At 48.4% G+C, this 26,743-nt stretch overlaps 1 protein-coding gene across 1 annotated transcript; it reads left to right on the top strand.

Annotated features, from left to right (window-relative positions):
• Positions 1-25,308, top strand: 7B2 (Secretogranin_V domain-containing protein 7B2). Its single transcript, XM_077638426.1, has 7 exons — positions 1-128; positions 11,617-11,887; positions 14,506-14,634; positions 15,728-15,945; positions 22,880-22,930; positions 23,515-23,586; positions 25,035-25,308. Exons 1-7 carry the CDS (start codon positions 6-8, stop codon positions 25,107-25,109), a joined length of 939 nt encoding a protein of 312 aa, XP_077494552.1. The 5' UTR covers positions 1-5; the 3' UTR covers positions 25,110-25,308.
• The last annotated feature ends 1,435 nt before the right edge of the window (positions 25,309-26,743 follow it).

A 26,743-nucleotide genomic window follows, 5' to 3' on the forward strand; every position in this document is an offset into this window, starting at 1 on the left:
TCACCATGATCAACGGCAGACTCTTCTTTGTTGCCGTGCTACTAAACGCGGCAACACGGAGCTTCACATTCAACCCGGTTTCCTACGACCGGGGTCTTGAGGGGCTCACAGATGGCTTCCTCAAGCAGGTAACCCTGTCTTCCACAACGACGTTGATTTCGCATATGCAGTGGCGAAGGACGATGCGCAACCATTTTGTGAATTTGATATTTTCGTTTCGCAACCAAGTGTTGATTTTAAAAATAGGTACAAGTTACCCAAATAGGCAAGGTCTCATGCAAGAAAATCGCGCAGATGAACCAAAATCAACAACAGAACTCCGTGTCTGAACTGAAAAAGTCTAACAGTAATCGTCACTGAATGGTCATTTGTATAGAAGACGAGGCAGTTAATGTCAAGTACACGTGCAGTAACTGGGTGTGACGCTGCTACGCTGGAACATGAAAGACAAGTTAAGGGATTGTGCTACAGACTTTGCGAATGAAGTTACAGGAAAAATGGGACGACTGGTTCAGTGCGACTGCAGTTTTAAGAAAGCAAAAGGAAAATTGAAGTTTGGTTTTCAGGAAAGGAAAATTTCAAAGGAAAGCAGCACGCTAAGAAAATACATAAAATATATAAAACATGGAAACCTTAGCCGTAATTTTTTTTTCATTTTGGCACAGGTTTAACAATACAACAACCACGTAAAAATCACTAGAAAGCAGGAAGCGAAAACAGGAAGGCCAGTCGCCAGAGCATATCCAATTAACATGCCGGCGAAACTGCACTGCCCTGGGTGTCGTGCACCAAGTGTCGTCACTCCGTGGTTAATCTGTTCAATCCGTGGCTAATCTCTTCGCACTTAACCACGACGTCATGACAGTCGGTCTGTGCCACTGGCTGGAAATCTTTCTTTGAGGGGCATTTGCCGCTTAGTTATTGAGCTGTATCCGGCTTCAAAAAGCGAGCGTATGATCATAAGCTGACGGAAGAATTTCTTAACCCTGTCGCCTACTCACCTGAAAAAATGCGAGAGCTTTAACCAGGCGTATCACGACGTGCTTGTGCTTCTATAGCCGAACCAAGAAGGGTACCCAGGCACCAAAACTTTCTCCTGATTGTTTCGTTCATCTCTTGAATAATTGTTCTAGTGTAAATAGGAAGCCTGAAGTTCGATTTGAGTACCATTGCTCTTGCTTGGCAAACATATTTCTACGCCGGCTTAGTTCTCTGTTATTTCATTAATGGGCATAAGCAGCAATTCTGGACAAAACCAGTTTTGAGCGAGAAGCCGTTTATGAACAGATTTTTTTCATATATAGTAAGACTTCACTCTCACGATCAATATATCATGTGATCTCCCGATGGCAGTCTTGATTTTTTTCTATTAACGTTCTAGATATCGTCGAAAGCACTCCGAAATGTTTTCTATGGCAGTCTTAACTGTTCTATGCAATCGATGGAAACACTTTAAAATAAAGTTTCTGTTAAATATCAGAATAATGGACCATTATCTTAAGCATTTCCATAACAGTGTTTTACCATTCACCAATTTTCAAAATTTTTGTCCCAGAAAGCTCGACTTGTTTACTTAGCCAAATACTCGGAGAAGTATATCGGGACATTTAAAATGGCATATTCCCGAAATAATAATTTAGAGAAATTAATCGCTATCATTCTTTTCGGATTACGATATAAAATTTAGATTAATATGCGGAGTGAAGGCGTATTGAAAGGCTGCTTTTACAAGAGCAGCTCAAGCATCAATGTTCAGATAGCGGGCACAAAACGAAGCTCAGTAGAGTCTTCATATTGCAGTCTCCTTTACTAACGTTAATAGCAGTACCGCGTCTCAGATAGCCGTTATATGGCGTGCTCCTTAAAGTTGCCCCAAGGTGTTTTTTTTTTTTCAGCTCACTTTCGGTTTTCCTTTTGAACTCTCACTATCGTATTTGACTTCTGGGAAATTAGTAGTAGTAGTAGTAAAGACTTTTATTCGACCATAAGTTATAGGCCGAGCATGTCGACCGCCTGGGCGACCAGAAGCCGCTGTTCTTCTTCCCCTTCAGCGCCAAGCCAGTCGAGCCAGGTGGTGATGGATAGAAAGGGTGGGGGGAAGGAACCCGACTGCTGAGCAGCCGGGCAATAGAAGAGGCAATGGGCCAGGTCCGCATAGATGCAGGGGCAGTTGGGACAGGAAGGGTCCGATCGATAGCGATAGAGGAAGAGGCGGGACGGGGTGATAACTGCATTCATCTGAATGTGCCGAAGAAGGCGAGACTCCGGCACCGTGAGTGATGGATGAGGAGGAGGGTAAAGGCGTTTGTCGAGGCGGAGCTCAAGGTAGACCTCTTTTATGGTGCGGCGAAGGGTGAGCCTCCCACCGTCCTCCGAGGGCTTGGGCCAGGGGATCAACGGTGCCCGGAAAAGTGTGTCGCGGGCGAGCTGATGGGCCAGCTCATTGCCGTCAATCCCTGAATGCCCAGGGACCCAGCGGAGGAAAACGATGGAAGGCTGCAGTGCGGAGACCGCTCGCTCGACCTCCTGTTGGAGAGAAGGGGTCAGAGTGCGTTTCTGTATGTGGTGTATAGCGGCTTGTGAGTCTGAATAGACTGTGTACTCTTGGAGAGAGGGAAGGAGGGCAAATGACTGGAGGGCATGCGCAATGGCGAGGACCTCGAGGGACAATGCGTCTGGAGGGTGTAGATACGGCCCGCTGGTGTGGGTTTCAGGAGAAGGGAGGTGTGGATGGTACAGGGCGTAGCCGCAGGAACCTCGAGGAGCCACGAAGGAGGCATCCGTGTAAGCTACACCCTGGGTATCAAAGAGAGGGGAATGGTGCTGTGCGGCCGCATGACGACGTCCGGCGTGCAGGACGGGGGACATGTTGGCCGGGAGGGGAAGGATACGAAGATTGGGAGCGGGGGTGGGAATAGGAGAGGTAAACGGGGAGATTGGAATGGGCGAGATACCCGCTTGAGTCAATAACCACTGACCCTGACGGGTAAGGGAAAGCCGGGCAAGTTGTGAGTCACGATGGAGACTGATAAGAGAACGAAGAGGATGGAAGAGGCCTGTGGCAAAGAGCTTAGTGGTAGAGGTAGGGATAGGGAGGTTGAGGGCTGCCTTGTAGAGGCCCACAAGGGCAGTCTCGAGAGCGTTAAGTTGAGTCTGATTGAAGGAAGCGTAGGGTGCAAAGTACAAGACTTTGTTGAGGGCCAGCGCGTGGGCAACGCGGCACGCGTGAGCCTCGTGGAGACCTGAGCGTCGAGTGACCACGCGCCGCAGGAGGTGAGTTACAGAGTGGCAGGTGGTGACAGCGCGGTGGAGGGCTTGCACATTCTTAGCCGCATGCAAAGGGAAGCCAAGAACTTTGCACTGTGTGACGACAGGAATGGGAGAGCCAGAAAGGTGGAGAGAGACGAAGTGGTTGTGTGAGCGCTGGTAGGAGGAATGGTTGAGAAGGAGAAGCTCGGATTTCTCAGGAGCAGGAGAGAGGCCAGCGGTGGTGAGAAAGGAGTCGATGAGATCTAGGCCACGTTGCAGGGTGTCCTGTACGTGACCGGGAGAGCCAGATGAACACCAGAGAGTGATGTCATCGGCGTAAAATATATGATGCAGGTCGGGAATTTCAGCTAGCTGGGAGGCGAGAGGGGCCATAGCGAGATTGAAAAGGGTAGGAGAGAGAACAGCACCTTGAGGAGTGCCACGGGTGAGGTGGTGTGGGTTAGACAAGTGGGTATCTACTCGAAAGCGAGCCACACGTTTAGAGAGGAATGAGCGGATATAGGAGTACATGCGGGAGCCACAATCCAAAGAGGCGAGTTGAGAAAGGATGTGATCGTGGCAAACACCGTCAAAGGCCTTGCGAACATCGACAGTCACAAGTGCGTAAATTTGAGTGGGTGTAGGGGACAGAAACGTTTGCTGGAGAATCAGAAACATGTCCTGTGCACAGACGCGGCGTCGGAAGCCAATGAGAGAATGGGGGAAGAACTCCCGTGCCTCAAGAAAATCAGAGAGGCGAGTCAGAGCCATTCGCTCAAGGGTCTTACCAACGCACGACGTCAGGGAGATTGGGCGGAGGTTAGAGAGAGAGGGAGGTTTGCCCGGCTTTGGAATCATAGAAATAAGGGAGGATGTCCAGGAGCTCGGCAAGCAGCCGCTCTCCCAGGCCTCATTGTAGGTTTGAAGGAGGAATTCTTTGGCGCAGTCAGGAAGGTTACGAAGTGTGGTGTATGTAATGGCATCCTCACCGGGAGCCGAGCGTGTAGAATTAGCAGCCAGAGCAGATTCGAGCTCCCGGAGAGTGAAAAATTGGTCCAGATCGGGGTTAGGTCCACCTGAGTACACCGGGTAGGAGGGTGCCAGAGGGGGCGGGAGGTAGAGAGAGGCGAGTTGATCAAAAACTTCGGAGGGAGTCCCCTGAGTGAGGGCTTTAGCTAGAGTGGGAGCAAGGGCAGGCTTACTGCCAAGGAGGGATTTAAAGAGAGACCATGCGGATCGCGAGTGCAATGCAGAATCAAGGCCATCACAAAGAGCACTCCAACGAGAATGCTCGAGGGAGGCGCAGTGGGCGACGATCTCAGCCCGCAGAGCAGTGATCCGGGAGGAAAGTTGGGCATTGTGTGGTTGGGAGCGAAATGAGCGTTGAAGACGTTTACGGCGACGCCATAAACGGATAAGGTGTGGATCTGGGTCCTGGATTGGGTAACGAGAGCGAACGCGACGGCTACTGGACGTGAGCGCTGCAGAGATGCGCGACGTCCAGTCGTCGTAGGATTGAAAGGAGTCGGAGGCGAGATTTGTGCGAAAAGCATGCCAGTCAGTGTGAATAACCGGATGACAGCGAGGGATGTGGGAAAGAGAGGTGGTGATATGGATGAGAAAGTGGTCACTTAGAAGAGTTTCGGCTGTCACCTGCCAGTGAAAGGAAAGTGAACCCCGAGAGAAAGTGAGGTCGGGTGTCGTGGAGCGTTGTGAGGCAATGCCCGCTCGAGTAGGAGAGCCAGGAGTATTAAGAAGGGTGAGGTGGCGTTCCTGGGCCAGACAGTGCAGGAGGCGGCCGGGTTTGAGGGTTTGTGGGTAGCCCCAGAGTGTGTGAGGGGCATTAAAGTCACCACCAAAGAGGAGATGGGAGGTAGAAGGAAGAGAGTGAAGGAATTTGCCCAGAGCAGAGAATAAAGAGGAAGTGACAGGGGGGTTGTAAAAAGACAAAAGGACGAGTGAGATGCGGGAAGAAGGGTGGTAATAAACCACACCAACTAAATATTTAAGGAGGGTGGAGGGGATGTCAATTTGCTCTACGAGCACGTCACTGCGTACATAAATAGATGCAAGTGGCGTGGCCGTAGTGGCATGGTAGGCGCGGTAGCCTGGGACATTGCGGGCCGTCCGGGTCTCCTGGAGAAGGAGAAAATGAGGCAGAGAGGGGCGGGTGAGTAGGTACTGGTGGAGGGGGGTCTTATTGTGACAAAGATTTCGGCAGTTCCACTGCACAATTTCGAGGTCCTCGCCAAACGCCATTATGAGAGTGGAGAGGAACGCGATGGTACGCGTTCCTTCTTTTTTGCCGGGGGCAGTGACTCATGGACGGATTGGAGCATAGATGTGAAAGATTCCAATTGCTTTGATTGTGCTTGGAGGGTGGTAAGAATCTGGAGAACCGAAGTTTCCAGCTGAACCAAGCGAGTGTGATGTGCCTGTGTGGTGGTTTCGACAAGGTCAGCCAAAGGGGCGACCTGGGCTCTGGAGGAGGGAGTGGGGAACGTGGCAAGGTGCTCATTTAGCTTGCTAAGCTGGGAGGTAAGAGAGGAGGTGGTTGTCTGGAGGGTTTGAGTCAAGGCATGTATCTGCTGTTGTAGATCGTGGGAAATGCGCTGCTGCTCTCGCTGCTGGCGTTCGAGCATTGCTAGCCGGAGGTCGAAGGAGCGGCTCGCGTCAGTCAAGGATGGAGAGGGTGGTGTAGTGGAAGAGAGGGACGCTGGCACCGAGGATCCTTTAACTATGGCGGCGAAGGAGCCTGGTGGTGACGTGATCGGAGCTGATGGATATTCATGATTAGAGGAGGAGGACGAGGAGGAGGAGGAGGGGGTGGTGGGTTGAGTGGCCCGGCGCAAAGCTAGGCGTCGGAGGTATGCAGCTTTAGCACACTCGCGTTGTTTAGCAAGGAGGAAGGGGCAAGTGGGGTCGAGGGAGGGGTGGGTATTCACCTGGCAATGAACGCACCAGGGCTGGGCACACACATGAGCGGAAGGGTCAGCGGGTAGAGGAGCAGCACAGCGACGGCACTTTGCCGGAACGCTGTGCTGGGGGCATTGGTGGGCGCGGTGGCCTAGAGTGAGACAACGGGTGCAGGTGGGAGGCTTAGGTTTATGAGGACGGCACCGGAAGGCAACGCGTTTGAAATATACAAAGTGGGGGATGACGGTACCAGCGAACGTTATGAGCACTGATTGAGTGGATCCCATCATGCGAGCAGCGAGAATATCTGTTTTGAAAGATTCTAGTTCATGCATGAGCTCATCAGGAGTGAAGTGGCCACCGGCGTTATGGATGACGCCGAGGCATGAGATGGGAGGATGGGGGGAATAAGTTTTGATGCTGACAGGCTTACCGTGAAGGTGAAGGTGCGTGATAGAAAGTAGGAGGTGGGCGGTGAGAGGAGAATGAGTTTTTAAAAACACTAGGCTTTGGGCTGGCTTGGCCTGAAGGGTGATGTCTGCACTGGTCTTGGAGGAAAGTTGTGCAGCGGAGGTGACTGCGGCGAGCACGTCGTAGAGAGGCAGCTTGGGATTGAGGGTACCAGGAGGGAGTTGTATGCCAACAGTGATGAGCTCGGAGCGGGGTCGGGTGGCGGAAGCAGGCTTACGGCTGGCACCGATGGTGCTCCAGCCGATTTCCGGGGATGAAGTGTCGTCTACCGGGGACGCCATGAAGTCCATGTCTGCCGACGAATCGTCAGCCTGGGGCGCAATCTGCGACGCTGGTGCCGGGCTGCAGGTCTTGGTGTCAGCGGGTAATGTGGCTGGTGTAGGCGCGGCGGCACCGGCGGCGTCGACGAACGCAGGCGGCTGCGACGCGTCTATGGGCCCAAAGGTGTTGACGTCTCTTAGAGCGTGGAGTTGGCGAGCAGTGGACGCTGCGGCGACGACGAACGCTGCCGGCTGCGCCGCGGCCGTCGATCCGGAGCTCCCAGCGTCGCTCACAGTGTTGGTTGCGACAGGATTTTGCGCGGTGGCGTGGGCGGTTGGAGTAGGCCCCGCGGTGGCGGCATCAGTGGGTCTGGGCTGCAGGGGCTTCGTGAGACGCTGCATTGCAGAGGTGCAGGCGCGGCGCGTTAGGGTTAGCGAGGCGCCGCGCCGCTTCTGACTTTTGGAGGCGCTTGAAGGGCCAGCCCGGCAGCGGGCCGTGATGCCGATGGTATCCACGTGCTTCGGAAGCCTTCCGGAAACGATGGAGAGGAAATCCAGGGGCGGGCGAAGCCCTGGATTAGGCCAGGGGCAGGTGAAAGCGGAGCTCGATAGGCAGCAAGCTAAACAGGGCGGCGCCACCTAGCGGATCCTGGGAAATTATAGTGGCTTCTACTGCGTCATCGAAATCAAATGTCACCGTCTGCCGGATTCCTTAAAAGAAGGGCAAAAGAGTGAGTTAGCAAGCGCCGCCCCGTAAAAGAATATAAGCGCAAAATGATGAGGTACCGATCTAAGCTTAGGAAGCAACAGATTCTGTGCAGTGAAACTGGTTCTTTACCTTCCAGCGCACTACTTTACTAATTTAACTATATGCATAACGCCGATTACCGCAGCCTGTCTTCGCATGTAATTAGACTCATGTTCACCTAGAAACAATTGAATCAATGAAGGAAAGTTCATGCTTTGCTCTAATCACCAAACCGTGGTTCGTTGTTGATAAGGGTAAGTTAATGTCAGCGCCTTGATAAGTGATATACTGAATGACATTTCTGTTGGGTGATCATTTCCAGAACTTATCACGTAAAAGTCTGTATACTTTGTACCAAATTGGTTTCTGTCACACAAGGGGACTCTAGGGTTCAGTATGTCGATGACATACCGAGTCATCGAAGCAGAAGAAAACTTTTTCGAGGTTCTAGACGCCCTTGGAAAACAGTGCAAGCCCTCTGCATGTTGTTTTGATCTATGCTGTACTCTGAAAAACTTTTTCCGTGATATGAATTCAGAACACATCAGTTCGCTCAGAAAAGCTAGTTATATAAAAAAATGATGCATGTTTCAAAAATGTGGCCGTGAAATTGAGGGTTGCAACACTTAAAAGAGAGAAAAAATTACAGCCATATTTCTTAAATCTGTGCAACAGTGTGACTGTTCCACGTGCTAAAAAAGGGGGAGTTCATATTATGGGTTATGAACGTTGACAAATACTGCAGCACCGATTTTAAGCTCAAGCTTTAAAGTTTTTTGCTGCAGGTTGAATGTTTGGTACTAAACGTAAAGTGGAGTTTGTTGTTTGTCTCCTCTGCGTTGTCCACGTCTTCGTTCGCGCGGTTAATATTTTCTTGCTCTTTTGCTTGCCTAATATAGACGCTTACTTGCTGTCATGCATGAAACTTTTCCTTAAAGATCGAGCGCTTTCAGTAACAGCCGATAGCACTATTTGAAGATGTTAACTTTTCGTTCTGGCGTGCCTAAGGGGTCGGTTCTTGGGCCATTCCGGGTCAATATGCATGTAAATGACTGCCAGAATAACATATCTTCTGGTGGTTTTGTAGCCAGTGACTATTTCCTGGAAACTATCTACCATGATGCTGACATCCTTCAGTTAGATATTGGCAAGTGTTTCGGCATATCTAATGCATAGAGTATGTGTGGAAGTCGATCCACATTTATTTGACGTCCCGGTAGCCGCGGCGGCTGAGACGGTGGAGTGAGCTGTTGACGTTGCTGGCCAGACTGGTGCTGAAAGCGTTCTCTGTTGCACGAACGAGAGATTCTGGTTTTGCGCGAGGCAGGTCGCGCCAACTTCATCTTCATCAGCGCCGCTGGCGATGCCAGCGCCGCTACAGATGCTCTCCCCCTAGCGCGGTGCGCGATAAAAGAAAAAAAAAACGGTATGTACAAGTTTGTACGAGTGAATCAAGTCCAGGACATGGTTAGGTTCGTGAAGGCCGCCGGGTGGGAAAAACAAACTCAGGTGGTCGAGCCTGGCTGCTACGCAAAGGGCGACGGAAGCCAAAGGATGACGACGATGGCGCAAGGAACAGGCGGGGGAAGTCAATGAAAAGGAGGCGAGCTAGGCGTTGGGTTGAAGCGGGCCGGAAAATGTCACTGCAGAAAATGCACGCGCGGCGGGAGTTACGGCCGATATGGGCTTTGCGCTGGCGCAGCGGGTGCAGACGAAGGGATGGCGTGCGTAAACACCTGCCGTAGAAGAGGAGGGGATGCCTCAGCCACTGGCGACGGTGAAAAGACGGAACACGACAGTGGGCTGGAGGTCTGCAGCGTGGAATTCGGGCTGCCGCATAGCAAAGTGGTCAAAGGGTCGACAGGGCGGAGCGGCTTTATGCAAAACCGAGCTCACTGTGGCAGTGGGACGGGTGGCTGGGGGCACAAGAAGCAAGTCCGGGGCGTAGTTGTCGGAATGCCAAGCATACGGTAGGGCTGTCTCGCTTGTCGCGGAGGCACAGGCACTGGTGAAGGCGCCAGGTAGACAGAGATGTGTGGCAGGCGTTGCGTGTGGCGCGTGAGGTGCGACAAGGTCGTCGGGTGGCGTGCATGCGGGCCTCGCGACAGGAATGACAGTTGTGCTCACTGTGGTCGGGCTTGAGGAAGCAGGCGAACGTGGAACTAGAAGAGAGTACGGGCCCGGGTCGAGAGAGGGTGCTGCTGGTGATGGCCCAAGGGCAGGCGCCGCAGCTGGGAAACGGCTGGGCAGGAGGCGCCGTGGGACGGGAGATCACAAGTGGATGGCCGTCCATAGGGGCCGGTGAAGCAAACTTGAAAGATATCGAGGTGTAGTTTGAGGAAGCTGGTTGAGAAGGTTGGCAATAGACTGGCGCGTCCTCGCGTGGCACTTGCCGAACCGTGAGTGGGGGCTCATTCGGAGGCGACGATAGTGGAGAGACCGGTGGGGGTGGTGCGCCGACGTAGGAGCGGGCGGACGGAAAACCGAAACAGCTCGAGTAGGGAATGCGGCCAGGGGTGGTGGTTCCAGTGGCGCCGCAGTTTCTGAGTCCGGAACAGGAGCGCAGAGAGTCGGCGGGAGTTCCAAGCCAAAATACGCCGTCCGGCCTTTCTTGAAGTCGGCGTATATGTCGGCGCCAGGAGACGGCAAACGCAGCTGTGCCAGGAGACCGGGTGGGAGTTCGCGGCTGGCATGCTGATAGCGCAGCAGCTGGCTGAACACATGGTGGATGTGAAAGTGCGAGTCCAGCAGCGCCAGCCACAAAACGGGGTCCTTAACATAAAAAGCGGGCAGGCCGGGAAGCCGAGGAAGGAAGGAGCGTTGATAATGCTTGAGGAGCGCACCGGATGCGATGGTAGGCGCGAACATGGCGGCGAGAAGAAACTGCCGAAAACCAGGTGCGGACAGCGAGAGTGCAGCGGCAAGGTCAAGTGGAGGGACAGGACGGGCAGGAGTGCAGAGCCGGTGGGAGCGGCGTTGCGTGCGTCGAAGCTGTCGTCCGGTGTCACCAGATGTGGAGGTCGATCCACATTTATTTGACGTCCCGGTAGCCGCGTCGGCTGAGTCGGTGGAGTGAGCTGTTGGCGTTGCTGGCCAGGCCAATGCTGAAAGCGTTCTCTGTTGCACGAGCGAGAGATTCTGGTTTGCGCGATGCAGGTCGTGGCAACTTCATCTTCATCAGCGCCGCTACATATGAAAGTAAACTTTAACAGATGGAAACATCTTCGACGTTTTGTCTCAGTAGAGGCTCCGATTATCACATTAACACAATGCCGTTTCTGTTTGTTTTAAACGGCTTTTGAAAACCCACGTTGAATATGTCATAAATAATGCTATCCGAACGCCTAGGTGCTCATGCAGAAATTATTCTCCTCCACAGAGTTCATTACACTGCTCCTTTAAAACCGGTCCGTTCAAAACTAAAATATGCTGCATTTGTCTGTAGCCCCGGAATCGAATTGCATGCTTCAGAATTAGAAGAGGCCCTAAAACAGTACCTGTCGTTTCATAGTTTCTAACTTCACAGACGTAATGCAAATAAGCGCGTCCTTATGGCTTCTTTCTGATAGCCGGCCAGTAGCTTCAAAACCATTATCTCAAAGAAAATTAATTAATAAGATCATTGTATGGACCACCGTCAAAAAGACAGAATCCAGTCTCGTCATCCAAAATGTTTTCATGATTCTTGTAAATCGAAAACAGTGTCAGTTGGAATCACCATCCCCGGGACGTTGCAGAAATCGGGGACAATGCAGAATTTTGCAAAGTTGTTTGCGGTGCCCGTATCGCTAGTGTCTACCTGTTACTGCATGTCTTTACTCGATTATTGGCTGCTTCTATTGTACATGTGATATACCTCGCTCCCCTTTTCAATGCCTTCGGGCCCTGCGGGTAACAAAATAAGGAAATAAATTCGGAGATGCGAGCGTACTGAGTGTCGGCAACTCTGGGTGCTGGTCCTCCGTTGCGCAGGTGATGTCCAGGATCCAAGGCTCCGGCTTGGACCTGTCGGACAGCTCGCTCGAGTTCGCCGCCGAGCAGCGCGCCAAGCAGCAGCAGGACCCAGCCCTGTCGGCGGCGGACGTCTACCAGCGAGACCCGAGCTTCGGGGCCCGCCACCTGGGCAGGTATCGCAAAGAGGGGGCCGGACAGGCCGCACACGTAGACATCCTCGGAGGGCCCTCCATCCGGGACCAGGAGTACCTGCAGCACAGCTCGCTCTGGGGCCACCAGTACGTCGCCGGTGAGTGATGCACCGCTTAGCCCATGGTCGTAGAACCTAGCAGACCGCACGAGACGGCTTGCGAGTTACAGTAAATTTAGTAGTGTCATAGCACTGCAGTTCGTTTTATTGAAGTTTGCCGCATTGTTCTACGGCGCCCAAGAGGACGAGAAAGAACGAAGGAAGCGAACAAACGAACAAGCAAACAAGCAAAAAAGCAAATAAACAGGCAAACAAGCAAGGAAACAAACAATCAAAATAAAGCAAACAAGCAAACAATCAATCAAACAAACAAACAAACAAGCAAACAAGCAAACAAACAAGCAAACAAACAAGCAAGCAACAAGCAAACAAGCAAACGAGCAAACAAACAAACAAGCTAGCAAATAAGCTAGTAAACAAGCAAACAAGCAAAGCAAACAAATAACGGTCCTTTTTGGAAAGGGTACAAGGAAGGATCAAACTTTATTGAAAGGAGAACGGTGTAAGGTCCCGTCAAGGAAAACAGTGCAGAAGAGATTGGTCATAAGAAAAAAAGAATCACAGACGAACGCTGCATTGCTGAAGGTATTGACATTGTTTCAGCAATTCTGCGTTACACTGCGCTCGTTCCTGTTTTTCTTATGCCCGGTCTGTTTCGCGTAAATTTTCCTTGAAGTGATCGTAAACCAACTTGCCCAACAGTATGCGCTGCAGGAGGTTCCTTGATATGAATGGAAAGAAAAAAGGGGTCAGTACTGCCGCGCTGAAGAGGCGGTTGGTAGGATGTTCTACATCCAAGACAACGTTACTTTGTTTGTGAACAGCACACTACAAAATTTGCTCCTAAAAATGTATACAAAGAGCGCGTGTCCAGAGACGAATATCTTCAAAAAAGCACGGGAAACTTAATTAGATAGTTGTGTACGCGTGGTGTACGCATTAAATGGTGTACGCATGGCTGAAGTAAGTAGGTTTCTCCTTCAAAATGTGTAAAAGTTGTACAAGATTGTGAAGCAACCTGCATTCGGACTTCTTATCTCTGAACTCTGCGGACGCTGGATGAGGAACTGGACATCCTGCGTTGCTTGTAGTATGTAGGGAAGAGCCCAGAAAATTCTCATGCTCTCTACGTCCTGCATTGCCAACTGGATCAACACCCTTCAAAAAACACGCCAGCTCCAACGCGGCCCAGAAATTTGCCAATTCATTCATCGTATGGCGGCACGCATCCGTCAGTAAATTCGTATCGAGTGGAGCCCACGTGACCTCGGAGCTTCAAAAACCTTCCAGATTCAGCGACAAGCTAAGCGACACCAACCTGGTTATTGCCTCGACGATAACACCTACTTCTACAGAGAAGGAAGCACCTCGGGCGCCGCACCCGTGTGGGGAGGGTCATCGATCATGTGGGCGATGACCCTCTCCCGGATTATTACCCATGCTGAGGAGGTTGCGCCTTGGAGGACTAGTGAGTGTAGGAGTTGCCTTCACTGACTCTGTAACTCGAGAGTGGCCTGAATTTCGAGACTTATATCCCCTCTGCTGGTGTCCAGTCGCCAAATCCTGTAATACCAATGCCGATATTCTACACTTGCTGTGGGTATGCCTGGCGCTGAGGCCCACAAGAATCCGGCAGCTGGCGACGTTGGGTCTCTCGTCGAACAATCCTACTTCATATACCGCTTGGACACAGGAACAGCATCATTTTCCACTTCTCGACTTCTCTGGATCGGCAACATATTTTAATTGACACAACCACCGTAGCATACAAATTTTATGCCTTGGAGCAAAAAATATGGCTTTAAAAACCCCAGAAAGTTAGGAGGAATGTCGGTTAAGCGTGCCCCATTCTGTCTCCTTGAGGTATCGGGAAGATATCACTTCAGCGAATGTGTGTGTATGTTGGGCAGACCGCGTGTATGATAAAATCATCGTTAGGAGGGATGAGTGGGGCCGTGAGGAAGCCGTCCGTTTTAATGCGTCAGTGCAAATACCAACCAGTTATTTAGTTTTGGTGCAGCTCTGTGCTATCACGCCATGCGCATGGGAACTTTCGGATGTCTCTTTGCAGTAAGGTGTAGGAAGGAATTCAGGTCATGCCCGAATTTCATTGAGAGCTCATGTCATGCCAGAATTTCACTGAGAACGTACGTGTGCTACACAATTCAAGATCGGAACCTGTTTACAGCTGTTTAGAGACTACGCTTCAAGAAGGTCATGTATGTAGCGAATTTTGGACCAGATATACACAAACAGATATGATTGACTTGTTCTATCTGGCATTCACTGAGGCATGCACGCGATTTCTCATCCATGCAACTGCAAACAAAAGCTGCCCTACATATACTGAACATAACGGCAACGGCACGAAATTTTCACATTTACGTGCGAAACCTGACGCATTAACGCTCACATACAAAATATAAGAAAACTTCAAACTGCCCAGTTTGTGCGCAATATTTAAGTCTTCGCATGTCGCGTTCGCTAATATCGCACGATCAGTGCAACACGGCTCAAAAGCGTGCGAAAGCGTTTTCTCAATTTTCCTTTACCGTTGAGGGAAAGAAATAGCACACTGCAACTGCAAAGTTCTCACTCCATTCGTTGCTATACTAGCACCGAATGCTGCGGTTTGCTGAGTTGGGCTCTGTTTGCAGGTGGCGCCGGTGAGGGATTTCAGCGCCTCAAACCTGACGGGAGCGCCAAGAACGTCCAGGTAGTGAAGACCGACGCCGTGCTGCCCGCCTACTGCAACCCGCCCAACCCTTGTCCTAAAGGATACACAGGTGACCGAGTACAATCAGCCTTGGAACGAACATGACACAAGACGAAAGAGCAGTGCGCTACCATTTGAAGCGGTTACTATGCGTTGTCCAATCTTGGTGCATGGGTCCCGCGGCCTGAGGCTCCATTTTATTACTGCAGCAGTGCTATTACGGTATAAGCTGCTCAGGCCGACCCTCGTATCTGACCGACGATTGACCGACGAGTGGCCGACTAGCGCAATGGCCCTTTAACATAATTCCTGAGCCTGTGCTTGTGGAACCGCTCGTGCCTTCTCCTGTACTATGGAACTATTCATTGCTGACTTATTTTTATTGACGCAACAGAAACAATTACGGCGTAACAAGTCAAGTTCGAAGGCGAGCAGCTGAAAGAAGCAATAGAGAGGTGGAAAAATTTCAAGGGGCGCTTGGATACCTATATTCTTTAAAAGTAGCGTATGATTAAGGAAAATATTTTTACAGCCACACATGTAAGAACAATGCGCAATTTATGCAGTGAACCATTAAGCAGTTTTAACATTTGAAAGTTTTTTGAAAGAAGAGATGAAAAGAAATTGAGCCTGAGATGCTTTCCGGTCAGTCTTCAGCAGAAACAATTTCTTTCGCTCTTAAAGTCTACATCGTCTATCCTGTGTTCGTCCTAAGAAGTATAGGGGCAGCCGGCAATTTTTCCAACACCGCTGTCACTGAAATATCATTGCCGTTCCGCTCTCTAGAAAAATTGCTCCTGATCTAGCACAGATGAGAAGCAAAGGCAAATGAGGCGGGGGCTAAGTAAGAAGGGGAGGTTTAAAGCGAAGGAGACGATTGGTAATGTCTCAGACAGCACAGGAGGGTGTCTTTGGTTTACCTTCCTATGTCCTTGCCCCTGAGTTGTGAACATGCAGTACCTAGTCAGCCAGACTGATCTTGTAAACTGCAGTCACTTTCACCTTTTGTGCGCACAACTGCTTGGGAAGGGTGATAGAGAGATGTGAATCGCTGGGTAGCGGTGGGTGGCAGCTGATAGTGTGGTCATGGTGCTTTCATTGCTCTATGTAACAGCATCTAAAGTGTCAATGTTGTTGACTCCATGGTGCTGTGCGCCCCGCAGCCGAGGACGGTTGCCTGGAAGAGTTCGAGAACACGGCGGCGTTCAGCCGCGACTACCAGGCGGCTCAGGACTGCATGTGTGACTCGGAGCACATGTTCGACTGCCCCGGGGCCACGCAGGAGAACGAGATCGACGCGCTGGCACGATCGATCCAGAACGAGGGTCTCATGGAATCTACGCTCGACCGAATCGTGCAGCACATCGACCCCACGGTGCCGGTACGGAAGCACAGAGCATGCTCGCGAAGCGTGCAAGTGGTGCAGCATCTAAGGATATAGCGTCTATCAGTATCCACACGGCCGGACCTCTGATGGCCTTTGAGAGACTTTCTTGCCTTTGACTTTAAGCGGGACAGAGCAGGAACAATGGTACTTTAAAGGCCCCCGTGTGGCCCCTGAATCCGAGTACAGCAACCACAGAGTGTACCTTAATAAAAGGGCCACATTTGTAAGGTATTCTGCCTTCTAGTTCCACTTGGCCCTTAGGGCATAGGCACTCCATAACATCATTATGTCTATTGTGAAGGTCAAAAGGGTTATGTGTCGGAGGGAACAAGGCGGCGGCAATGTAACTCGATCCCATAAAAGTATGCATTAAGACTAAGGCTGCAGAGCTAAAAATATTGTTGACAGCTCTGCCAGGTTTGTAAATAAGAAACTTCTTTGCTTTCATCAAAGAAGAAAGACGGTATAAAAGCTGAAACATTCAAAGTTTAACAGAAATGCTTCACGTAGGGTGTCCAGGAGGAGTGTGTAAGCCTCCATGAATGCCGACGCTGAGAAGGCGCAGCGGCACTGATATCCATGGTGTGCATGTACCAGTGCAAAAACTTTCTTCGACTATGAAGCAGATTCCACAGTTTGAATCCGTATATGATTCCACACATGTGTGGATAGCTTGTGAGCTTGTCGGAAGTGCATGTTAGTGAAAATTGTCGCCTCGCTTTTGTAGCCTCCGCCACGCAGCCAGAGAAATTTGTCCAAGAGCATACGGATGTACTGTAAGTGCCATCACCGCTGTATCTCGTTGATTTTAATGCGTGAAGAACGCCCATCAAGTAAATATATTTGCTGAGAAGGCTTGGCCTACCCGGGCCAGTGAGGAGGCGGAATAATGAAGAGGTCCGTAGAATTGTTGCCTAGAGGACAAGAAGTTTTTTTTGTTTTCTTCGATCACTGCCAACCAAGAGGGCTCCTTAGTAGTTGTCTGGCTCGACATGTCGAGAGGTGCACGGATTACTCAAAACAAAAGTGCGAAGTTAACTGTGTACCTTTCAGGGCTGTCTAAAACGGTACGTTGAAGGGTTTTATGGAACGCCTGCTATAATACGTTCGGTCGCAATTTTCGAAAGGTTAAACCTCGGCTCTATACCGCTGTCACGCAAAGTCTGTCGACCTTCCTGTTGCACAGCAGGTTTGCTCAAGAAGAGACGGAATGCTCAGGAATGAATTTTCCTGTCGGCTAGTATAGAGGATGAAGAACAAAAATCTTAGTGAAGGGTAAAAAAAATGAACAGACTGCGGCCAAAGCATTTTACTGAGCGGCCCCGCACAGCAAAATGCAATGTTTCTTTTTCCTGTTTACTTTGTTTATTAACTAAGGAATGCCACTTAAAAGTGCAATGCATCAATTACGAGGTTTTACAGAGCGAACAGCAAACGAACAAACGTCATTTTGTTGGGTAACTTTAGAGCGCATATTTTTCTCGCAACATTGCCACAGATATTTGTATTGCTTGTTTGTTCATTCTTGAAAGCTGCCGGCGCGCGGTTTTATCGCCTTGTTTGTGATGCAAGGCGCGTCTAGATTTGTCTCCATTGATCGCATCCAGGCGCAGCCGATTCAAAGTTGATCCAGACTGTTGGAGCAACTTTGCACGCTGTATCTAGAAAGTTCGAAATATGAACGGAAGTTTGCCATATGTATGCACGGAATCAAATCTAAAGTGGAATGGGATAAAATTAATATTTAAAAGCTTCAGACGATACACTTCAGCCCCGCCTTGAGGGTATGGCGTGATAGCGCCAATGGGTTAATGCCCATGTATGCGGAATTGGTCACCCAGTACTTAACATTCATAGATCCCTAGGAATTATTATACTACTCTTGGCGCAGTGGTGCAGAGGTTGACCGAAGCACCAGGCTTCTCTTCTGAGCGAACGATCATTTAATTTAACTGCTACTTTTCACGGTTTGCTTATTATCCGGTGGCCAGATTGTGTTGACGCCACAAGCTCACGTAATCTAGGAGTCCCGCTTAGGTTACTTCTTCAAGGTTTTCACAACGATATCGGTTAGGCGGCCACCCCTAGCCTTCTCGTTGTCGTCGGCGTAACCGATGGAACCGTTAACGACATCCACCGGTCATTAACGCACTTCCATTATATCACGGTTAACCTTGGTCGCATAAGCCTACGGGTGGCTCTGCATGGAACAGCCGCCTGCCAGTGCAGGGTTGCATCACTTGACCTCTACCCCCCAGTGCGATATGAGGTCGCTGCATCTTTTGTACCTTAAAATATCCACAAAACAAAACGCCAAAACACCTATCGCTGATTCTCGCGTTACACACCCTTTACCGTCCTGTGAGTTTTTTCGCTCACGAAGGCGGCGACGCCGCCGGATTTTCTACAGAACCAGACCGTTGCCTTAAAATATGAGGTTAATCTTGTCATCGAAGATAGATATTAGCAAATTAATGTTTTTTCCCGAGATCGGTAAACCACATATTTGTATGGGTTATAGATGTGCTGGGCGCATGGTTAATATACATGACTGACATGCCTGGTAGATGCAATGTGTGCAACATTGGGGCGATGGCCGAGTGGCACGTATTCTTCAGGGAGTTAATACCATGTTCGGGAAAGAAAATTGTAGTCCTCTTATCGTCTAAAGTGGGCGTATGTGTTACGCGCTTTCCAGGAAAGTGTTAGCGCATTTTTAGGAGGGCTCATAAATGGTGGTAGACGTAATCGAATAACGTTTAGGTCCTTTGGATGCTCGACGAGCCGCTGCCTTGGGTAGCTTATATTCCTTCTTGGTAAAAGAATGCAGCGCGAAAAAAACAAGGACGAACAGAAGTGGACAGGACAGGGCGCTGACTACCAACACATTTATTCAGAAAGATGAGCAGCTTATATAACGCAGTCCAACACCCACGTGACCAAGAAAATAGCAAACGCGTTCAACTATCTAATACAAAAAAAAACAAAACGAAGTACACAATATCAAAGTGATACATATCTGGGTAACGCAAAGTCAGCCAAGAACCGATAAAACCGAGAGGACCACGACGAACCGTAAGGTGCACGCATGGAAAATGAACAGTCAGCGACCTTTGCCGCCAATGCAGCACGAGGCAAAACGAAGACGACAATAACAAAATAGTCACCGAACAATAAGTAAAAGTCGAAGCTAAAAGCAGGGTCGGGGCCAAACGCATAACAAAACAATACAAAACGCAACGCAAAAGCTGAGTCAACCGTTCACAGTCAAACTGAGTCAAAAAAGTTGAAAGTTCTCTAGAACAAGAATTAAAAGCAGACGTGAATAAAAAAGACGTGTTTATAGTGGGCCTAGAAAACTGGACTCCTTGTCTGTAAGTAAAATTGAAGGCGTGCTGACGCACTTGTCTCCAGCTTTGGCTATCATCCTTGCCTCAATGATGACCCTTTCATTTTCTGTCCGCGCCCGTGCTCTGACAACCGTGCGCGTGTAACATGGTTCGCAGCCTTTGCAAGACTTGCAATGGTCGTCCAGGTGCCCGCCGCTTTTGTTACGGACCCTACGGCGGTGTTCAAACAATCTCTCGTTGAGACACCTGCCGGTTTGCCCAATATACACGCGTCCACACTTCAAGGGAATCTCGTAAATGACACAAGTAGCACAATGTGTGAGTGGTTCTACATGTCTAATAGGGCAAACCTTTTTCTTTTGCTTTGTCAGCAGTGCTCACACTCGTGACAATTTGCACGGGGCTGAGAAGACAAGGTTTACGTTGTTTCTTTTTGCAACCTTCTTTAAATTGTGAGACAACTTGTGAAGATACGGGATGACGGCCAAAGGAGGTCGTTTGGCCTGTTCTAGTTTGCCTGCGTCTTTGCCTTGCACTTTCAATTTCTGGAGAAGAGTCTCTGAAACGCTACTCACTAGTGTTGGTGAGTAGCCAGCACTGTAAAGACGTTCTCCCGGGTGAAGTGGTCCATTCGGTCTTCCGGTATGTGGATGATTTTATGATCGTCCTCAGAAGTTGCCCACCTGGTTCGTTGGAGCGTGTCATTCTTGAAATTGTCGCCCTTTTCAAGTCCCATTTTGGGGGTCTGAACTTTACCTGTGAACCGCCGAGAGGCAAGGATGATCAGTTTTTGGACGTACTTTTTAGTTTTGAACAAACCCACCTCTGTTGGACGTACAACCCTCGCTCTAAGAAAGGTCTTCTCCCGCATGACAGCGCTCACTCGAAATTGATCAAGCGAGGCATTGTTTCTTCTGCCATCCAGGCAGCGCTCACAAAAAGCTGTCCCCATACGATGCAGAGCAGTGTTAACAACCAAGTCCAACGTCTTTACAGTGCTGGCTACTCACCAACACTAGTGAGTAGCGTTTCAGAGACTCTTCTCCAGAAATTGAAAGTGCAAGGCAAAGACGCAGGCAAACTAGAACAGGCCAAACGACCTCCTTTGGCCGTCATCCCGTATCTTCACAAGTTGTCTCACAATTTAAAGAAGGTTGCAAAAAGAAACAACGTAAACCTTGTCTTCTCAGCCCCGTGCAAATTGTCACGAGTGTGTGCACTGCTGACAAAGCAAAAGAAAAAGGTTTGCCCTATTAGACATGTAGAACCACTCACACATTGTGCTACTTGTGTCATTTACGAGATTCCCTTGAAGTGTGGACGCGTGTATATTGGGCAAACCGGCAGGTGTCTCAACGAGAGATTGTTTGAACACCGCCGTAGGGTCCGTAACAAAAGCGGCGGGCACCTGGATGACCATTGCAAGTCTTGCAAAGGCTGCGAACCATGTTACACGCGCACGGTTGTCAGAGCACGGGCGCGGACAGAAAATGAAAGGGTCATCATTGAGGCAAGGATGATAGCCAAAGCTGGAGACAAGTGCGTCAGCACGCCTTCAATTTTACTTACAGACAAGGAGTCCAGTTTTCTAGGCCCACTATAAACACGTCTTTTTTATTCACGTCTGCTTTTAATTCTTGTTCTAGAGAACTTTCAACTTTTTTGACTCAGTTTGACTGTGAACGGTTGACTCAGCTTTTGCGTTGCGTTTTGTATTGTTTTGTTATGCGTTTGGCCCCGACCCGGCTTTTAGCTTCGACTTTTACTTATTGTTCGGTGACTATTTTGTTATTGTCGTCTTCGTTTTGCCTCGTGGTGCATTGGCGGCAAAGGTCGCTGACTGTTCATTTTCCATGCGTGCACGTTACGGTTCGTCGTGGTCCTCTTGGTTTTATCGGTTCTTGGCTGACTTTGCGTTACCCAGATATGTATCACTTTGATATTGTGTACTTCGTTTTGTTTTTTTGTATTAGATAGTTGAATGCGTTTGCTATTTTCTTGGTCACGTGGGTGTTGGACTGCGTTATATAAGCTGCTCATCTTTCTGAATAAATGTGTTGGTAGTCAGCGCCCTGTCCTGTCCACTTCTGTTCGTCCTTGTTTTTTTCGCGCTGCATTCTTTTACCATGTTCACTGACCAACAAGCCCAAACAGCCGCTTTAGTTTATATTCCTTCGACGTGCGTAGAGAGCATGGTCTCTCTTGTTGACTGCGCAGCTAGAGGAGCTTCCGCCATCAACCGCTTCTCTTTCTTCTGGACGAAGCGCGCAATACTCTGTCTTAGCTTTACGCGCCATAGCCATCGCCCGCTTAAGGCACATTAGGCTGCCCGGTAGGCCGCCTTTTCACGTGTGGGGCTACTAAACGCCGCCGCCGGCGATATAGGCGAGCCTGTTCACCTTTTAATTCGCGGGGTTTTTTCGCGCAGTCATGCTGCCAACAGTTCTTCCGCCGACCATTTAGGAGAGCAACAGAAAAGATTGAATGACGACGTGGACTACGATTTGAAACAGGTAGTGTGAGTGCTGAGGCGATGAACTACTAGAGTAAGGAGAATAGAAATGAAGTTGCTCTGTTTGCGCACGCAGGGGTTCAAACATCGCCAGAGGTTACGGTATAGAGAAAAGTTGGTGTTTTGGCTGCCATTCCGACTGAAAATTTCGGAGAAGTTCGATCTGCGGGTCACCTTCATAGTCGCCCTCAATGTCCCCGCAGTATCTGGGCGACGCTCTCATGGATTTGGCGGGAATAGGAGCTAAAGAAATTGCATGCTTAATATAATGCTACAGTGTTGATAACAAAGCAACGCGAAAGTAATCGACAGTTTGCGCACAGCTGGAGTGCAGTGGGGTCAGCGGGAATAAATGCGTCTTGTAATCCAGAATGGCAAGCTATGGTAAATCCGTTTATTCGTCGGGGTAATCCTTCAATAATATTAGAATGGACACGCTGTGCTCTTCTTTGCTTTGCGAAATTCTTTGGCACTGTTTGACTATCGGTGCTGTTGCCAGGCCTGACTGTCCCGCGCTAATATGCACGCGATAAAAATTCAGCAGCCTTTTAACATGACAGTAGGTGACAAGCACGGACTAGTTTAAAGAAACTGGTGCGGGTATTGTATTCCTAACTCCATATGAAGCTAGTGCAGGGATCAAATTTTCTGCAAAAGGTCATCTTCTTTAGCCTAAAAGCAGCCTCTTTTTCCCTACTGTCTATTTCTGTGGTTCGGTTTGCATCTATAGCTAGGGTGAAATATTTTTATATGCTTCCAAATGCTTTCCAGTGTGGCCTCCTGTCTGAACCGGCTAGTGCATTATTTGTTGAAAAGTGCTTCATGATGGCGCAAGACAACGAACTTTTGATCATATGCGCTGAAGTTGTGGGCGCATAAATTCCCTAAGTATAAAATTAGGCAAGCGTTGCGTATTCAGTGAGACAAAAAAGAGAATGAGTGACGGCGTATTCCGCCCAGCCTGGACGCAAGTCTTGAGTCGATAGGAATGCTAAGACGTGCGTTTATGCGTCTGTAGGTAAACGTGCAGTTCCTGAGACATTGTTCTGTGTCTCCTTCTGTACAGGTCGAAGGACAGCACAAGACAGTCATGGCCAAGAAGTTCTTCAAGAAGGAGGTGGGCCTTGCATATTATAAAAATATTATTAAGGTCGACATACCCATTTCAGTCAAGCCAATTTCAGTTCTCAGATAAGCGGAGCAAGTTCTCGCGTGTTATGCCTTCATACCTTCATTTGGATTGCAATGCCGGCTATGTCAAGGCGCATTGACAGCGCAGTGTTATAAGTTTTAAAATATCGCTATAACAAACATAATGCAGAGCAACTAGCACATGGCGCAGGTACTTAACTCTTTCCCACTTTTTTTGTCCATTTATGTATGGCTGCTCCTTCGTGGCAGACAGATGTATGGCACAAGGTTGCATACACAGTTTCAGTACGCTGGTTCAAGTGCACGGATTCAACTGGACAAACAATCTAAACTCTGTGATCGGGTATACTTCCAAGGATTTAATCTGACTGTCGCTGCATGGCGCGCAATCGTGCCGTGCTAATTCATGCGAATTACAGTCGATCGCCGAACCCTTTGTCAATGAAATTGTACCTGCCTACAGGCTCCAAGTTTTTTAGTGCCTTAGAAATGTTTAAACCTGCAAGCCTCAAGCTGTGGCTCATACCCAGTCTCTATTGAATTCGCCAGCATCAAGCCTCCTACGCGAAGCGGTACTTGCGAAAATCGAAGAAATCCGTGAAGCAGCCAAAGACTACACCCGTAAGTCTCATAAACAACTTTTTCCTTTGGAAAACAGCTTCCTACTCAGTAGCACAATTGTACCAGGGTTACCAATTTTCGAAAGGCATGATTGAGGCCCAGTCAGCTCAGTTCATTTATTAGTGCTTCAGCGTAATCATTACCTTTGTAGATACAGTGCTGTTGCCAGCAGGAGCTGTGCTACACGCATTGAGGCGTTGTATTTATACACCTGCGTATCTTTAGCTTCACAAAGAGTAGAAACTTCTATTGCCACATTGCCACGAAAGACTAGTCAGTGCCTTAAGACGGCTGCCGATGTGCAGCAGGAACAAACCAACAGGCTTAACCAGAAAGCTTTGACCACATCTTTCTCTAGTATGGCAATTTAGTGACTGATTTTTCATGATTCACTGTGATGAGGCCTCAATGTGTCACTGTTTTTTTGTCCATTCAGAAGAATGTGTCTCTCGAAAGAAAAGAGTACAGCAGTAAAGGATTAGACGTGGGGGAAGTGGGTGCGGGAAAAAAAAAACATAATGCAGAGAGCGGAGATTGTGTTAGTATGCCTGAGTAGCTTTATCAGAACACTTATTACCGCTGCTAAGCTTTTGTAGCACATTTGTTCCTGTGACAATTGCAGGATGGTGGAACTCAGTGAAGACTGCTTTATGCTTAGCTTGTTCTTGATAGAGCGCTGAAATTTTGTTCAGTTTTACTAGGTGGCTGCTGGAAATACATCCACGGGGCTGGCGGCTTGGTTTTAACATCTAACACCTTTTTTTTATTTTAATGCAGGGTAACTGAGCGATCATAACAGCAGTAAAAGTTCATTGTTCCTGCACTATCGAAACGAGAACCAAAACCTTTAAGCCGTGTTATGCTTAATGTGAAAGCACGAAGAATCGACCCTGGTGGTATGCGCAACGATATCCTTGTGTTTAAAAGTACACATGGAAATGGAAACACGGTGTTCAGATATACAAGAAAGAGAAATTAAGTGCTTATTCAAGGAAGAGTAAGAGAGTTCCTAAAATTTGCCGCATCTATCTTCCACGCTGAAGAAAAAGGGCGGGTTGATGATGATCAATTTTTACCAAAATAGCGAAAAAAAAATCGAGGACCTAAGGAAGGGAGACGCAGGAGATAGGTAAATATTCACTATGACAAATAAAAGTGCGGTAGAGGTTAAAACCCGTCCCGTGTCTACCTTTCTCCCGTTGTCATGCTTTCAGTTTTGTGAAAAAGTGTTCGATATTTTATCATGGCAGAGAAAAGTACAGCCTTGCAGTACGGTGCTGTAGCGTGATTTCTTTTTCTGCTTTACATATTTACTTTATATAGTTCCGCAAGGTATATTGGTACTCGGTAAAGCTAATAAGTACAAATGGTTACCTATCAATTACTTATTCGCCTTTTGTCTCTTGGAGGAAGCATTTAAATCTGTTACTTTGTTCATGTTTTTGCAGGCGAAAAATCCTTACCTGCAGGGCGACAAGCTTCCTGTTGTAGCCAAAAAGGCTCCCGTTCCGCCACGCAAGTAAAAAATAAAAGATCTTGCTTATATTTCATCTAAAAATATATGAAACAGTTGCGACTCCTGTAAATCGTGTTGTGATATATTACGTGCACTACTTAAAACTGAAGGTCATATCTGTTTCCCTCTTCGCCATTTATGTATTATTGTCATGGACGAACGCTCCGGACACTGTTTAAGCGAATAAAAGAATTTATGTTGTTGAACTTTCCAGGTCTCCGGCCTCGTTGTGTTCCGAACGAGGGCTCTTCACTAGGAGCAGTGGACTGATGCTTGTGCCAAATTTTATGGCACAAGAATGACGAATGCAATGCCACTCCAAACACAGCTTTAAACAGGGGAGAGCGTGAGGTAAGGGACACAAGTTGACTAAAAACAGCCGAATTCGTTTGTTCATTAAAAGCCAAAGTAAGCTTAAAAATAGCCAAATGGATGGCACTATGTCACTCCCTGGTTTGAAAAGCCTCCCTGTTTGAAAAGGCTTCCCTTTGAAAAGCTCCCTGTTCAAAAAGGCTGACATGGCTGGTGAGTGGGACGCTGGAGAGAAAAAATTGTTATTTCGGCACTTAAAAAGAAATAGCTTAAATTTATTTTTCTTCATGGTCAAGTCAAAACCAACCGAGGAAAGTAAATAGCACTCTTGTCATCAGAAAATTCAGTTTTGGTGTGCCTTAGGCCGTAGAAATGTATCGCGTAGATGAAAATTGGTTGGCCGGAATCTTTAGCCTTCTTGCGCGAAGTATTTGAGAGTAGCCGAGTGGCAAAATGGAGTGAAGATTGGGACATTATCTCATTCCGTCTTGTGGTCAAAGTCGTAAGTAGCACTGAAAAGTTAATGTATCTAAAGGCCTAATTACACGAGATTGTTTCTTTTTACCTCGGAAAGTCTTGTTCAATCTAGAGATTTCGTTTTGGAGTAGCTCTTCTTACAGGGGCGCAGTTAAGAGAAAAACGTAAACTTGTAGCAACAAGATAGGACCAAGTCGACAATCAAGGGCAGCTTCCCATCGATTAGTTTTGATTCTTTTCTATTGTGCAGTTTTGTATGAGCCTATTCTTTTTCTTTAAGAGATTGGCGGTAAAAATTAGCTCTTCTGGACAGGAGGCGAATCACGTCAGGTTGACTCGCACTAACGGAAACTGGACTTGGAAATTCGTGTTTCAGTGCATTCATCTTCAGCCTAACTATTACATTGCAGGACAAAAGCCATATATCTTCCATTAACCCAGTTCGTTATTTTGCCTACCAGGAAGTTGGGAGGGGCAGGACGATAGAATTGAGGAACAAATGGGAAATTAACCTATCTTGTACCTTTGTCTCCGGCTTATTTTACTGTAAATTTGATTCGATTAGTATAGCCTAATTATGAAGCGGCAGGCGGCTGGAAGGATTGGTGGATGTTGTTAAGATTAAAGGCATCAAATAAACGATGAAATATTGCGCACAGCACTAGAATACTACAGCTGTATTCTCTACTCGGTCGTTTTCTTCGCGTCTTTGATGCTATATATTTGACCTCTGGGAAAAGTACTGTTCACAACCCTCTGTCATGCGCCAGTATATTGCTGATAAATATTTTGTGAAGAATTTTGAAAACAAATAAAGACCTACTGACTAAAATTTGGAAACGAGAACTGTAG

Source organism: Amblyomma americanum, chromosome 9 (genome assembly GCF_052857255.1).
Source record: "Amblyomma americanum isolate KBUSLIRL-KWMA chromosome 9, ASM5285725v1, whole genome shotgun sequence".
In the NCBI taxonomy this organism is placed as follows: Eukaryota; Metazoa; Arthropoda; class Arachnida; order Ixodida; family Ixodidae; genus Amblyomma; species Amblyomma americanum.

What these genes read in the sequence shown, in the direction of transcription:
- 7B2 (XM_077638426.1), top strand. Translation starts at nt 6, where the DNA reads ATGATCAACGGCAGACTCTTCTTTGTTGCCGTGCTACTAAACGCGGCA. An exon ending in TTGTCCTAAAGGATACACAG is followed by an intron (nt 14,635 to 15,727) that starts GTGACCGAGTAC and finishes TGCGCCCCGCAG; the next exon opens with CCGAGGACGGTTGCCTGGAA. An exon ending in AGAAGTTCTTCAAGAAGGAG is followed by an intron (nt 22,931 to 23,514) that starts GTGGGCCTTGCA and finishes TGAATTCGCCAG; the next exon opens with CATCAAGCCTCCTACGCGAA.